Source organism: Grammomys surdaster, unplaced genomic scaffold, assembly GCF_004785775.1.
Source record: "Grammomys surdaster isolate TR1022 unplaced genomic scaffold, NIH_TR_1.0 64, whole genome shotgun sequence".
Classification (NCBI taxonomy): domain Eukaryota; kingdom Metazoa; phylum Chordata; class Mammalia; order Rodentia; family Muridae; genus Grammomys; species Grammomys surdaster.
This window is the reverse complement of record NW_021604566.1, coordinates 7,664,658-7,680,047: the sequence shown is the minus strand read 5'-3', so window position 1 is coordinate 7,680,047 and position 15,390 is coordinate 7,664,658. Positions and strand designations below refer to the sequence as shown.

At 41.6% G+C, this 15,390-nt stretch overlaps 1 protein-coding gene across 1 annotated transcript in view; it reads left to right on the top strand.

The window, feature by feature from the left end:
* Positions 1 to 15,043, top strand: part of Xkr4 (XK related 4) — a 363,192-nt gene extending 348,149 nt beyond the window's left edge. The window contains exon 3 of the mRNA XM_028770109.1: positions 12,507 to 15,043. Coding sequence (XP_028625942.1) covers positions 12,507 to 13,453 — 947 coding nt within the window. The 3' untranslated portion in view covers positions 13,454 to 15,043. The remainder of the gene's footprint in view (positions 1 to 12,506) is intronic.
* The last annotated feature ends 347 nt before the right edge of the window (positions 15,044 to 15,390 follow it).

Sequence of the window (15,390 nt, the reverse complement as noted above, 5' to 3'; positions counted from 1 at the left end):
TCATAGGACATCTTTGGTCAGGGCAGCCACCGGGGACCAAGTGGGTGTCCAGGTGCTGTGCAGAACTGGCTCTGCCCCTTGCCAGCTGCAGCACTCTGGAGATCATGTCCTGCACCTTGCCTGGGCAACACAGCAGAGCTGGTCTTGGTGGCAGGGGTGTGAGTGAGCCAATTCGAGGGCGAAAGTGTGGGAGAGCTGGCCCTGCCACTTGCTCCTCATTTGCTGTGAGATGGCATGTGGGTAGGGGTAGTAGTCTTCCCACCTTGCCACCTGTGGTAGTTGGGAGAGCTGTCCCAGGGGCCATGAGAGCAGGAAAGCTAGCCCTCACACCTCACTGGCTGTAGCACTCAGAAGAGCTGGCCCTGCACCTCGCCTGAGCAACACAGTGAGGCTGCCTGATGGAAAAGGCATGAGTGAGCCAGGCTCAAGGGTATGATAGCAGGGAGAGTGTCCCAGACCCTCCAGACTTTAGCACTAAGGAAGTGGGTCCCACACCTAATTGGGCAGCACAGTGGAGTGGCAGGAGTGCAGATGAGCTGGCCCCTAAGGGCATGAGAGCAGGAGAGCTGACCCTGATTCTTGCTAATGATGGCACTGGGTGCCCTAGCTAGAGCAGGACTGGAGAGCTCTCCCTGATGGTGTGTACAAGGAAAAGCCAGCTCAGCTACCACCCATGCCCAGATCTAGATCCAGGTCCAAGCCAAGAGCCAAGGCTCTGAGTTGGCCTGCACCAAAATCTGTATCATCTGCAAATGGCTGATCTAAAACTCCAGGGTCTCCATGACACAGGGTGACAACAGGATAACTGGGGGGAATTCTGGTGAGGATCAAATATTCATGGTGTCATAGAAGCCAGACACCTCAAACTAGACCAAAGAACATTTGCAAGTGAAGATATGTGGACAGAGGGATATACTGTTAGACACACTATGACATACTACAACTTCCAAGATGTTTTTTTCTATGCTTTGGTTTTAGTGATGGTAGTGGTGGTGGTGGTGGTAGTGGTGGTGGTGGTGGTGGTGGTGGTGATGGTGGTGGTGTGGGACAGTGGGACAGTGGGACAGTGGGACAGTGGGGGGTGTGCGTATGTGTAGTTTCAAGGGGAGGTTGCAAGAGCAAAGGGTAAATATGATGGTACAGGGAGATGAGTAGGACTGGGGTGCATGAGGTAAAACTAACAAAGAATCAATAAAAACTGCAAAAAAAAAAAAAGTACTGCAAAGCCAAGATTTATAAAAAGCAGAAAGGGGCTGGGAACCCGTCCAATCATACCTCTTCAAAGCTTCTACCCCCCAGAATTGCACCACCCTGGAGACCATGCCTTCTAACACTCAGCACATTGAGGGACACTACTCATACTAATGAAGGGCTTTTCATTTCTCAAAATAAGGTTGTGATAGGAAAGGGGAGTTGAATTTGTCTCAGTGCTCCTCTGTCTGAGATGCAGTTGTCACTTAGAAGCCTTGAGGACTCCCAAGGGGCCATACCCTGTAAGAAGGAAAGACCAGAAGAGTCCTGGACAGGTATGATCGTCTGTCCTTTTAGAAGGAAAGCATCACTCACACCCATCCTTTCCTGTCTCTCTCTGACTTCCAGCCTTAGGAGAGGTCTCTATTTTAACCCTCCTTTTATAAGCCACTCGTGAAATTGGACAGACACTCTTCCTTCTTGCATGCAATTCCAAAAGGACCTGAGGACCAACTGCCCCTCTAACCAGGGCTTTGCCAAGAATCACCAAACCGTATGTCTCATACTTCTCTGAAAATGCAGGCATGGTGTGGTGTTAGATTTTCATTTCATGTGACAAATTCATGAGAAAACAGTTTGAGGGAAGTAGGCCTTATTGTGTAGGCTCATGGTCTTAGGATTTTTAGTCTATTGATGACAGAGGTTTCAGGTCATTGTGTTATGGTAGAGAAGCTCATACTTGAGCAGCCAGAGCATGAGAAGAGTGAGCAAACCATCAAACCTCTGTTGGCTGACTTTCTCCTCTTTCCTTTTCTACCCTCAGTTAATGGGATAGTATCCTCGCCATCCATGGTAGATGCCTCATCTCTAGAAATGCCTCACAAATGCAAGGTGTGCTTCCCTGATCCTATCCAGGAGCTTGCCAATCCTATCAAGTTGACACTTAAAACTGACTCTCATAGATGTATACCATGCCTTTCATTTCAATCTCATGGCCTCTGCTGAATAGCTTTCATCCAAATAACCTAACATGAAGACCCTGTACAGGTAAATAAAACCACATGTTCTGTTGCCTATTTTAACATGTTCCTACCAAAGGAGTCTTGTTTTTCTATGAAGAGATTGAAAACTTATTCCCACGTGATGTACCTCCTCATCTCAAGTTCAACCTTCCTCCAATAAAACTCCTTTCAATTTCATGCATGAAAGTGCCCTTGGGAAGCAGGAATGTTATAGAAAAAATTAAGAACAAAACTAGGTTTTGAAACGGCTGATTGTAATTTTCTATTGGCAATGTATATACAAGCCCATCAATTTATAATGGGATATGGAACTACAGCCCACACTTCCCTGGACCACTAAAATGCGCTAGATGTATGTCAGTGCTTCCCAACTCCTTCAGGTTTATTTCTCTATCAATAGTTCAGTCACCACCTACCACCTCCCTCATTAAGGAGTGTGTTAACATTTCCTGGCAAATGCTGCATATTTCACTGTTCTCACGTAAAGGCCCAAAGCCCAGGCCTTATGGACATAACCTCCAGCCTTCTCCTGTTAGCAACTCCTCCAACCCTGCTGAAATATACAGCCTAGCCTCAGCTCCACCTGTACACCTGCATGTTAATTGTGTGTGTTAAGGAAGGGGATGGGTGAGTTCCACTTCGTGGAATTGGTTCTCTCCTTCCACAATTACATGGATTGAAAGGATGGCCCTCAAATATTCAGGTCTGCATGGCAAGTATTTTTACCCTCGAAACCACCTCGCCACTTTCTCCCTCCCCACCTCTTGCTCCTAAACTGAGCCTCTACCTCTTTCTGTGTAAGTGTGTGTGTGTGTGTGTGTGTGTGTGTGTGTGTGTGTTTGTGTCTGTGTGAGTCTATGTGTGATCTTTCTCTCTCCCTTTCTCTCCCTCTCTCTCCTCTCTTCTCTCTCTCTCCTCTTCCCTCTCTCTCTCTCTCTCTCTCTCTCTCTCTCTCTCTCTCTCTCTCTCCTTCTCTCTCTCTCTCTCTCCCCTCTACCTTGGCCCCTGCTGTAAACATGTGTGTTGTAAATTTACATCTCCCACACTGACTTTTTAGTTCCTCCATGGAACTACATTTGCACTGTCAGACCATACACTTATTAGTAGATGTCTGACAATTGATTATAAGAGAATGGAATTGAGGGAGGTGTAGAGAGAAGGAGAGAGGACAAGGATGTTAATCTTAGACTTAATGAGTCACAGTACTCCTCATGCAAGTCAAGGATGGCTGTGTCTTGCCACAGCCCATGTATCCCATGCCCTGTTCTTTCCTATGGAAAGTCTCACCATAGGTATGAATTCTCTAGACAGAGTCACTGGTTAGCTTCTTCCCATCTCTCCTACCATAAAACAGCTTTGGCTCTCAATGGTCTTCAACACAAATATCATTTTGCCTAGTGTCATAATGAACATAATATGGCTACACTGTCTCTCCTCATTTCCCCTAACTCTCACATGCCTCATGCTCCCTGGTTTGATGTATCCAGTTCCCAGTTCGTGAGTGAGATTTGATGACCCCTGCCAGGGTTCATTTTCAAATTCTTTATGAATGAATAAATGTGAATTGGATGATCAGTTGGACCTCATGAAAATTAAACTCAGGACCAGTCTCTGTTACCCTTCCAGGGATGCATTACATTTCAGTCCCACTAAGTAGAGCAGTAATTGTTAATGTTGGCAACACAGTATATGATTTGCAGCATGTGGGCTACTGAATTCACACACATGACAGAACAGAGAGCACCTTAAGAACATTTGGCAAGAAGGAACACAAAGCTCCCATCTGACATCTTTACTAGCACAATCAGAGGCCTGCTGAGAGGAGAAACTACCCTTTCTGGAAGCAGAGTATAGTATGAAGTTTATTACATGGGACAGGCCAGCTGGAACTTGGGGGTCGATCTAGTCCTTTCACTTAAGAAATTCTATCCACTTCTAAAATAGTAGAGTTTATATAATTGTACACTCTGTGTTCTTTATTAGATTCCCTTAAGGATAAAGATTCAGCCCCCTCCACCTTATTCATGCTCCAACTCCAGCCCATGTGTGGGATGCAGCAAAAAGGAGAGGTTTGTTGTTGTTTCATTGGCTGGCTGGCTGAACACAGGGCTTCTGAGTTTCCAGGCTGGTAGATATCATCTAAAACTCTAATATATCCAGCCGTATGTAATGTCTTTCCAAAGTCATTGGGTTTTGCAATTTGTCCCTAATGTTTCAATTTATGGAGAGGAGCATTAAGAAATAAATGTTAAAAAGTTAAAAATCTGTGAATCCTGACCTTGCTCTCCAGCTTTTAAGACACATGTCCAAACATTCAATGAGAAGACATGAAGCTAAAGCATGTGTGTTCACCCAAACCACTGCTACTTTTCTCATATTGTCTGTGGCTGCTTTTCACTATTAACTTGAATGGTCATGACAGAGAACCATGTGTCCTATGAAGCCCAAACTGGGACTGTAAGAAAAACTTTGCTTTCCTTAGAGTTTACTTGAGGGAAATGAGTTTTTACACTTTAAAGAAGAAAGATACTTTGCTTTTTCCCACAAGCTACTTCAACTCCATTCACATTAACACAGGGGAGGGTTTGGTATTGTGTTCTCTTATCATTTCCACCACAGCCTTACAATTTGCTTTGCAGAGATGATAAAATCCTCAGATGGATTATGAAATGCATGTGTATCCCTAGCCAAACTAAACAGAACACTTAAATATTTTAATCAGAGGTATCACAAGATTCAAAATAAAGATTAAATGGGCTTCTGAGTGCAAAGAATAGAAGACCCCTGGAACTGTGAATTATTTTCTTTATTGTCACAGGACCCAGCAAAAGTCAGAGAACAGAAAGCTTTGTACTTTTCCATTATCATCTTGTTAAGTGGGTGAGTTGATACGCTATTTGCAATTTGATGGCATGCTCTAAACATGTCAAAGAAATTGGACACCACTCTGATTCTGAACACTCATTCTGTGACCTGCTACTACTAGACCATGCATTTCAGTTCAAATTGGACATTTTTCCTCAGATGAAAATTCAAGAAGATTAAGGGAGCTATTTTCATAAATCAGAAAGCACAAAGAGAAAATAAATCTTCCCTGTGCCCTGTGCTTCTGATCCATTTCCTGAAAAGAATTCCAAATGGGAACCTTTGGTCAGGTACAAACATGACTACTATGGTCTGAGACTAGCAAGCAGAGAGGACCCATTAGAAGTCTGATGCCTAAGAAGGTGGCATTAATTACTGGAACTCTTGAGTCATCAACATTTCACATCTGGACAGTCCATGAGTCTTGATTATGGGAGAGTCAAGAACTTAGCCATTATCAGGGTCTGATCTTAACCACCCCCACCTGTGTGTAGTGACAAATTCAGACTCCTTGATAATATCAGGAGCTCTAAGAAGTCACTTAGCCTGTCTTTGGTCTTTGGTTTTCTTGTTTACAAAATCATGGTTGCTTCTGAAAGTTACCGGAGGATTTATACTGCACAAAAATGTGGGTGACCCCATACTCACACCAGAGCATGCACACAGGGCAACAAATGTTCAGTCCTTGTCTGTGATCATGAGCTCCAAACACTCTGGTGAAGCTGCAAAGTTTCTTACCAAGCATCACTGCCAGGATCCACTGTAATGGAGCAGTAAGTTAGCTTGGCCATGCCATAAAGAGGAGAGCATATTCATAGCTTTTAATAGATTTTGTACAACATCAATACTGGTATCACGCTCTCTGTTATTCTGCTTAAAACTTTTCAAAGCAACATTTTTCAAAGTGCTTTGGATTTGTTTATTTGTTTGCTTGCTTGTTTATTACGACCCACAGTCCGTTTCTAAATCAGCCAATGGCCAGATGGTTGACACCACAACTATTGGCTTCCCTGGAGCTTGAGAAGGTTAGGTATACTTTTCTCTAGGAGGAGGAGAGAGACGGGTCCATTTCTCTTGTTGAAGACTAAAAGATTAAAGCACTTAATTCAATTCAATTCCCTTGAACCTCCTACATCCAGGGAATTAGGCTATCCCTCTTATGAAACAGTCTCCAGGGAATCCCAAGAAGCTAGAAGTTTGTGGTTTTCAGACCACAACATAATAGATTTTCTTCAACGCTGTTTGGGAAATTTGCAACCCAAATTGAAATTGTACAAGAACAGTGTATCAGTGCAAAGAAGAACTGTGCAATCCTTGTGCACCTCTCAGGTCCTCCATGGTTCTGGCTTTGCATTTGGAGCATGCTTTCTTTTCCTCTCTAGCTTGCCCCTTCCAATTCTTATGTGCCAGATACTGTGTAATGCATTGAGGGCTATAGAATTAGTAAGCAAGATGGAGTTAGATTTGCCTAAAGCTTCCTCTAACAAGAAACATAATGATTAAACAAATGAAACAAAATATTATAAACTGGACTAAGCGCTCTGTAGAAAGCAGGTACCTGAAGATGGAAATGCACCTATGAAAGAGCCAATTTACATTTAAAAGTTAGAAATGGCCCCTTTATAGTCTAGAAACTACAAAATCAAGGGGCATTTAATTACATTTCCAAGTGTCCCAGGGACATTTAATTACATTCCCAAGTGTCCCAACTCTTTATTCATTAATTGTAAGAGGAAATATTTAAGTTAAGATGATAGGGCTTTTGCCATCCCTATGAGCCACAGTTTAAACTGTCATCATTTCAAATCCTAATATAAATAATTTCCTGCACTGCTCATTAAAGATGAATGCAGATAAAAATCAGATGAAGATTGTATGAACACAGGTTACTTGAGATAAAAAGCAAAGGTTTACAGTGCTGGGTTCTTTTGCTGAGAAACCTTGAAAGCAGATTAGGATTTGGAGCAAAGCTCTGGAATATAGTTGAGCCACCAGGGGAAAAATAGCTGCAGAAAACTCTCTCTGTTCATTTTCTCCTGCTGTAGCAATATGCCTGAACCTGCATATTTTACAAAAAGTGAAGGTTTGTTTTGGTTTGGTTATGGGTTTCAAGAACAAGATGGAAGCATCTTCTTTCTGACGTGGACTAGCAGATTATTTTTCAGTGTAAGAGTCCTAAGAGGAAGGTGGTAAGAAGATAAGAAGATTAAAAAATAATAGATAGAAGATAGGAAAGCTGAGTTTGGAAGTCTTGCACAAGTTACTCCAAGCAAACTTATTAAGAAGTACAGTATCTTATTTACATTTTTTCCTGAAAGGGAAAGTGGGGTGAGGTCAGCAGAAATCATCATACAATGAGAAGAAGTCAGCCCAAGACAGGGGAAAGAATAGTAGGAGTATAATCAAGAAAAGAGAAAAAGACAAAGAGATGAATGAGAAGAGAAGGAAACAAGATAAAGGCAGACCCATGGGGAAAGAGATCATAAGAGACAAAGGAGAAGAGGAAAAGGGTGATAATTGCTGTGCACTTAGAGTGCCTGGTGGGGACAGTGTCAGCTCACTGAGTCACTAGTTCCCTTAGTGTTACACACATACATCTGAAAACTCTTCATTCAAACTATACAGACTTCTTGAACAATTTCCAGGAAGTTAGCTGTGGTTTACTAAGCTCTGCCTTCAGTATTGAAAGCACTAATTGGAGGCCCCAAACTAACCTTCTCTTAGCCTGGAGAACACTTGGAATGTAGTCTTTCCAAGGACATCTTACCCTTTACAACTCTAATACAAATGAAAGGATTATTTATCATCCCTCTATCAACTGTATTTCATCGATCTATCTGACTTCCTATCTCTCTACCGACTTTCAATGATAGAGTTAACTGTTGTTCCAGCCTGATGGTCATTTTATCCACAGCCAGACCAATTGCCAAACTGCGGTGCAGTAAGAAGCAAAGCTCCCAGATCAGGTGGACACAGTCTGACTGAATGCCGAGGAGCACACCAGAGCACATGGATTTGGGTGGCTTTGCACCATGACATTTCAGTCAGACTGCACGTAAACCTTGTTCTTAGAACTTCGGCAGCTGGCCTAATCATGTCCTCTCTTGATCTGAGAATAATGTTAGATGAACAGCAAGTAGGATAAAGGGGGAAATCTTATTTCCAAAAGAAAGTGAAGATTGTCAGTAAAGAGCCAGGCTGCTTTCAGGTGAGACCTCAAATAAAGAGGCATAGCTCCAGAGCTCAAAAAGGAGGGTGGTCAGGATGGATGTTGGATTGGAGTCATGGTAGGATTTGGAATGACTCAGGCTGGGAAATGAAAAGACCCAGAGATGTATCCCAAGAGATATCAGTAGCTCAAAGACCAGAAGACAAAAACAGAAAGACAAAAAACAGAGGAAGCATATCTGAAATAAAGAATCGAGAAGGAAGCATAGTGAAATAAAGGAACCATGAAGGGGGCTCTAGGGGGCAGCTGGGCATGGCTGGAGGGAAGAAAGGGAAAAGGGAATTCTATTTTAATTAAAAACACAGTTTTTAAGAAAAGAAAAAAATGAATTAATCTAATTGGAAACCAACAAAGATTTTTCTTAAGAAAGCCAGAGTTACCTTTGAGGTAGATTAAGATGGGAAGATAAATCGTTTAATTTCTTCTCTACAAAATGAGATCAGTGGATGAGTAAGCTGAGAGGCCTTATATCAAGATTAACACAGTAAGGGATAATGTAGCCCCCTTAAATTCCCTCTGCTGTTTTTAAACTACTAGAATACAATTTTCATAAGAGATATACATCATTCATTACTTTGAAAGAAGACACATAGAGACTGTAGAAAGAATCTTTATATTTTAGTATTTAATATGGGGACACTGTATTGTTCAATGTCATTTATGTATTCCTGCCTGAAATGTATAACCCAAACAAATGTAATCATAAGGAAAGAAAAAAAACTTAAATGACGAATACTGATTCCCCCCCCCCTTTTTTTTTTGAAGTATTGTGCTCTTCAAATATACAAGTGTCATGATAAAGCAAAGAAAGCCTGGAGAAACAGTCCGTACAAAAGAAAACTAAATTCAGGAGTTACTGAATGTAAAACCGTATCCTAGATTCACCACTGTACTGTTATAATGGACATTGTTAAGGTCATTTGACAAAGGTGGAAAACTGATGGTAGGTTAGTAAAATGTGTTCTATCAATAGAAAACTGGCTTGAGGTGATAGTTTTACTGTGATTATGGAAAAAATATGCCTACTGTATAAGATCATGCTGATGTACTTTAAGGTCAGGTGCTTTACAACCCATACAATTTAGGGAAGTGGGCAAGGGAGTCTACTTTAGCATTGCAAACAACCAAGCTGATATAATTTGCATTCAGAGCTTATACTGTAAGCACTCCATGACAGGTGTGAGTTTATATTTGATCTATTGTAATTTGTAAGAAATGAAACTGGGCTATTGAAGGTAGAGTTAGAAAAAGAAATTAATACTAGGGAGCTTAACAGAAGAAAAGTGTAATGTATTTATGCATATACATACAAACATACATACATACATACATGCATACATACGAATGTGACAACAATAATAAAGGTATCAACTTGAGAGTAAGGGACCCATAAGAGGTGCTCAAGGGGGGACCTGGGGGGCCTGGAAGGAAGAAAGGGAAGAGGGAATTCTATTTTAATTAAAAACACATTTTTTAAGAAAAGAAAGAATAATGAATTAATCAATTGGAAAAAATGAAAAGGAGAATCTACTCATTGTTCAAGAGTCAAGACATGCATGAATGCCTCTCCGGTGCAGATCTTAATTGTAAGTCATGTGTACAGAGATCAAAGCAAGTCCCAGCTCTCCTCTCTGAACTCCCAGCCTGTCATCGTCAAATCCCAGTGTGTCACACAGGCAGAATTGCTCATGAAGAGTACAGGAAAATTTGGAAGCAATTAATTTTCTATATTTTTACATTTGACAGCAGGTAATTTAATGGTACTGTGTGCTTACAGCTACTACAAGTTGAGAATTTATCTAAATAATAATAATTAGGACCAGAAGTATTTCAAATTTTCAATTGTGGTACAGAAATTAGTGTTTATACATCCTTAAACATAAGATTCGAGTCAAACACAAAGCTACTTCCTTCATCTATGCCTTGCGTACATGCTCTAAAACTCACTTTACATAACATTTTTGGTGCAATTGCATTTGGCTGTGACCCATCCCATGAGGTCAGGTGGGAAGCTTTCTACCTGCAGAGTCAAGTAAGCACACTAAAACTTGGGGATTTGGGAGCTGTTTGAATTTCTTTCTTTTGGATTAGGGAAGTTCAGTCTACTTCTGAGCTTTAGAAAACAAACATGACTAACAAATTCCCTGGTCTGGCCAAGGGGTTCTTTGATCTGCAGAAGCCTGATCATAAGCAATTGTCTTTTCCAGATGTTCTGCACTTGCGCACTTTCTGAAGAAAGCTAGCATCTGGAAAGAAAGAGGCTACATAGCATTTCAAACACTGAAGAATTACCTTGAAAATATAGAGTACAATCCATTCAAAAGGCTGCTTGCAGCACACAGTAGCCCCACTGCTCAGGAATAAGCATGAGAATTTGCAGTTTGGTGCTAGCCTAAGTGTGAACATCTCAAAAAATAAAAAAAGGTGATTCAGCATGTGATTCTGCAAATGGTGCAGCTGAAGAGAGAAGATGAACAGCTCGTGGCCTGTGCAGTACAGATGCTGAGATTAAAATGGCACAATCTTTGTTCTTTGATCATAAATATGTTGGTCACATGTATGATCTTGACACCTTTTATTTCCCATCCTCTGACTTTGTCTAGCTTGTTTTCTCTCTCTTCTCTTTTCATTCCCGATTTTTCTATAATTGATGTTTTCCAATGCATAGAAATGGAGTTATCATAAACTCCTTTGTGTGGTGATCTCTGACCATCAATAACTGAGGAAGATGTCTAGCAATTAGCAATGTGTGTGCTGGTTAGAAAAAATTCTGAAGGTTCCAGTGCCCAGAAAAAAAACCACAGATTTTCTGCTTGATTCATTGGAAAGGGGTGAGAAGTGACTCCTGGAAACTACTTTTTATAAAGATTTGGGGGCATTCACCTTGATCAAAGAGGCTTGGTAAGAAATGACTGTAGGGGCTCAGTGGTTAATTTTTTCTATAAATTTTACTCTTTTTTCATCATAGTTGCTTTTTAAAATCCATTACTCATGAGTGGGAGAAAGCAAAGTTTCTTCAATAAAGGTATTTTTGAAGTTCCAATTCTGTATACCTTCTATTGTTTCAAAAGAACAGAAGCAGTGGTACGTCCCACCTAAGATGAGTGACAGGTCTGTTGAGAGAAAAGCCAGATGAACTTTACAAGTCATGAGACCTTCTGAGTCTTAGAAATCCTTGTCATTGCTCCTGAAGTCAGCCAGCTGCCACACAGACTGACAAAGCACAATTCTCCAAAAGAAGTCGCTCCTGAGAGACTTCCTGTTTCACGCTTAACTGTGTCCATATCTGGACCACATGTGAACTCTGACACACAGTGGACAGAGCCAGAGTGTAGGGAATCAGTGGAATGATCCCGCTTTATCAGAGATTTCTAGCTAAGTGATAATAAATTATGAAAAGTGACTAAAAAGTGATTTCTGTATGGTTTTTATTTTACAAAAAGCTAAGAGAGAAATGACTTAGAGCAGATATTTCATCTTTCATCCTTCATCTAAGGAGAAGGCAGTAAGCAGGTGCAAAATCTGAGAGGGGAATACTGAGATCCCATTAAAGGGAATGGCACAGCAGGTGTCTCAAGAAGTAAGAGCAAACGTGCTCCTTGGACTCTGGTCTTTATCACAAAGGAGTACTCTGCCTTTGGGAATAAGGCACATCATTCTTCCTTGGAAAAAAGAAGAAAAACCAGCTGCTAGTCTGTCTGGTATCTTCCATCACTGTCCCTTTCAAAAACAGAAACACTCTCCAAGCTGATAGGAAGCCTTGGAGATCAGCACCTTTAAATAGAAACACTGGTTTCAAATGCCAGCCACAGTCGTGCATGAAGGCAATATTTTCTTAAGTTGAAGCAACAGCCAGTTCTCAACCTCTAGCAAATGGTAATTTTTTGCTAAACGAACCAGGGCCTTTGGTCAACTTACAAAACACAAAAAAAAGCTAGTCCCACCACATTTCCAGATCCCTGAAGTTGTGCTGGCTTTATGTTCGCATTGATTCAGGCTTTTCAGAGTGTTTGTTGCACCACAGAGGATGATTACTGGGTTTTGCACAGGGTTGTTTAGCCCAGTTAAAACTCAAAGAAATTAGTAGCCTCTGCGGAGGTCTGGCTAGCCTGTCCAAAGCCACCATGCTCATGTGACTTGACCTCCCACACCATACTGCCTCTCATTTTTGACCAATGTCTTCCTGTTTGCTTTTGTAGGTTTCACAGCAGCAGCCTCCCTTGTGTCCTTGGCTTGGGCCCTAGCCTCCTACCAGAAGGCTCTTCGGGACTCCCGGGATGACAAAAAACCCATCAGTTACATGGCCGTCATCATCCAGTTCTGCTGGCATTTCTTCACCATCGCTGCCAGGGTCATCACATTTGCCCTCTTTGCCTCCGTTTTCCAGCTGTATTTTGGGATATTCATTGTCCTCCACTGGTGCATCATGACCTTCTGGATTGTTCACTGTGAGACAGAATTCTGTATCACCAAATGGGAAGAGATTGTGTTTGACATGGTGGTGGGCATCATCTACATCTTCAGTTGGTTCAATGTCAAGGAAGGAAGGACACGCTGCAGGCTGTTCATTTACTATTTTGTAATCCTTTTGGAAAATACAGCCTTGAGTGCACTCTGGTACCTCTACAAAGCCCCCCAGATTGCGGATGCATTTGCTATCCCTGCATTGTGTGTTGTTTTCAGCAGCTTTTTAACAGGTGTTGTTTTTATGCTGATGTACTATGCCTTCTTCCATCCCAATGGGCCCAGATTTGGGCAGTCACCAAGTTGTGCTTGTGATGACCCTGCCACTGCCTTCTCTCTGCCTCCAGAAGTGGCCACAAGCACACTGCGGTCCATCTCCAACAACCGCAGTGTTGCTGGTGACCGAGATCAGAAATTTGCAGAACGGGATGGATGTGTACCTGTGTTTCAGGTGAGACCAACTGCACCACCTACCCCATCATCTCGACCACCTCGGATTGAAGAATCAGTCATTAAAATTGATCTGTTCAGAAATAGATATCCAGCATGGGAGAGACATGTGTTGGACCGAAGCCTGAGAAAGGCCATTTTAGCCTTTGAATGTTCCCCATCTCCTCCAAGACTGCAGTACAAAGACGATGCTCTTATTCAGGAGAGGCTGGAATATGAAACCACTTTATAAAACACAAGGAGCCACAATGTCCACATGAAGGGGTGACAGCAGGGCTGTGGCAATAATGACACCTTATCCAAGAGTAGGGCAATGAGCTATATGTTCTTAGTCCAAACATTGTCATGATATGGTTTGATCTTCCATCAGCTGACTGCCTGCTGCTGGTGTCCATTCAAGCCAGCAGTGCTGAGAGTCTCTTACTCTGTCTAAAGGGGCAATGTTAGCTTAGTATGACTGTTGCTACAAACTCCTCTAGCACAGACTTGGGGCACATTTACTGGAGGATAACATTATTGTGAAAAATGCTGCCTCTAATCATAAGGGTGTTTTGATGACGTTTACTAATTTTTTGCATAATTATGTTCACACACCACCACCACCACCCCTTTATCAAAGGAGTTAAAGTGGGGATGGAGAGATGACTCAGTAGTTAAGAGCACTGACTGCTCTTGAAAAGAACCCAGGCTTGAACCCCAGCATCCATTTGGTAGTTCACTTCAATTCTAATTCCAGAAGATCTAATGCCCATTTTTGGCCTCCTCAGGCACTGCACACACATGGTGCACAGACATATATGCAGGCAAATACTCATACACATAAAATAAAAATAAATCTCATAGAAAAAAAGCTTAGGTGATTTCCTTGAAGCAAAGCTCACAACAGACTCCAGGAAGAAGGCAGCACGCTTGGAATGATTCTGTAAACTGTTCTCTCCTTTGCAAACAAGTAGCATCAATAACAAAGCCTGTGCAGTGGACAGCAAGACTCAAGTGTTTACACTCGTACTAGCACTGATGGGATGATTCTTTTTCTACACATTTCAGGATTTGTTTTTTTACTTTTAGGTTTTGCAGATGAGAACATTCTTTATGACAGAAATCCTATGCAGCACATGTATGGCTTTTGATGAGACCAAGGAGCTGAATATCCATGATGTAAATTAAATGATAATCATGATTCAGTATTTATTTGCAAAAATACAATTTATATATAAAGAACCACTGGGGGAGGGACAGAATGAGAATCAGATTCTCAGGTGTGTGCAGCTCATATTGGAATGCACCCACAGAGCCATGGGAGAGGAAAGGGGGCTGTTTTAGGTCTGTTTCCAGGTGCAGAATGAGCATGGGTCAGCAGGTGTGATTCTGGAAACCACATGCCACATCTTTCTAGTGCCAAACTTTGTCCAATCACAGAACTGATATGGAATCCCCAAAAACTGAGAATAAGAGGTGTCCCAAAATACACAAGAGAAGAATAATCAGGTTCTCTGCTATACACAGACTTACTCTCTTCCCATCCAAGGTCAAAGTGATGCGTCTACGAGAGACTTTGGGACACCTCTTAGCAAATGAGAGCATACAGATGCAATTTGTATGCTACAAAAAAAAAAAACAAAAAACCAACTGCCTGGACTGCTTGAGGGCTTATCATTCCATCAGCTAAGATTTGTATTTGAATCATCTGTAAAGTCGTGCTCTTACAAGCTTCTGAGTTTTAAATACCTCCATACAGCAAGTAAACATACCCGCTTTCTGTTCTCCTCGGTGTCCTTGGTCATGGTGCTTTTTGTTGCATTAAAAGTGCCGGTCAAACTTTGATAGTATTTTTTTATAGTTGGTGCAGAGTGGAATAACTCATGGATTATTTCAATATTTTTGTAATAAAATATAGGGTGTACATATAGGCATTGTTGCTTTTTTTATAGACTTGGAATTATTTAAAATACGTTAAATGTCATATTCACTTGGGATGTCAGAATCCAGTCAACAAATCCATCAGCCTGCCTCAGTGGATGGAAAACACTTGTCTCTGGCAAGATCACCTTACTTATAGCAATTTGATGGCCCTGAGAATCTGAGCAGGGGTGCTATCAGAGTATTAAGTGAAGAGGGAAGTGGCCTAACTAGAAAGGGCTTGTGAAGACTGGCTAATGTCTCCCAGGA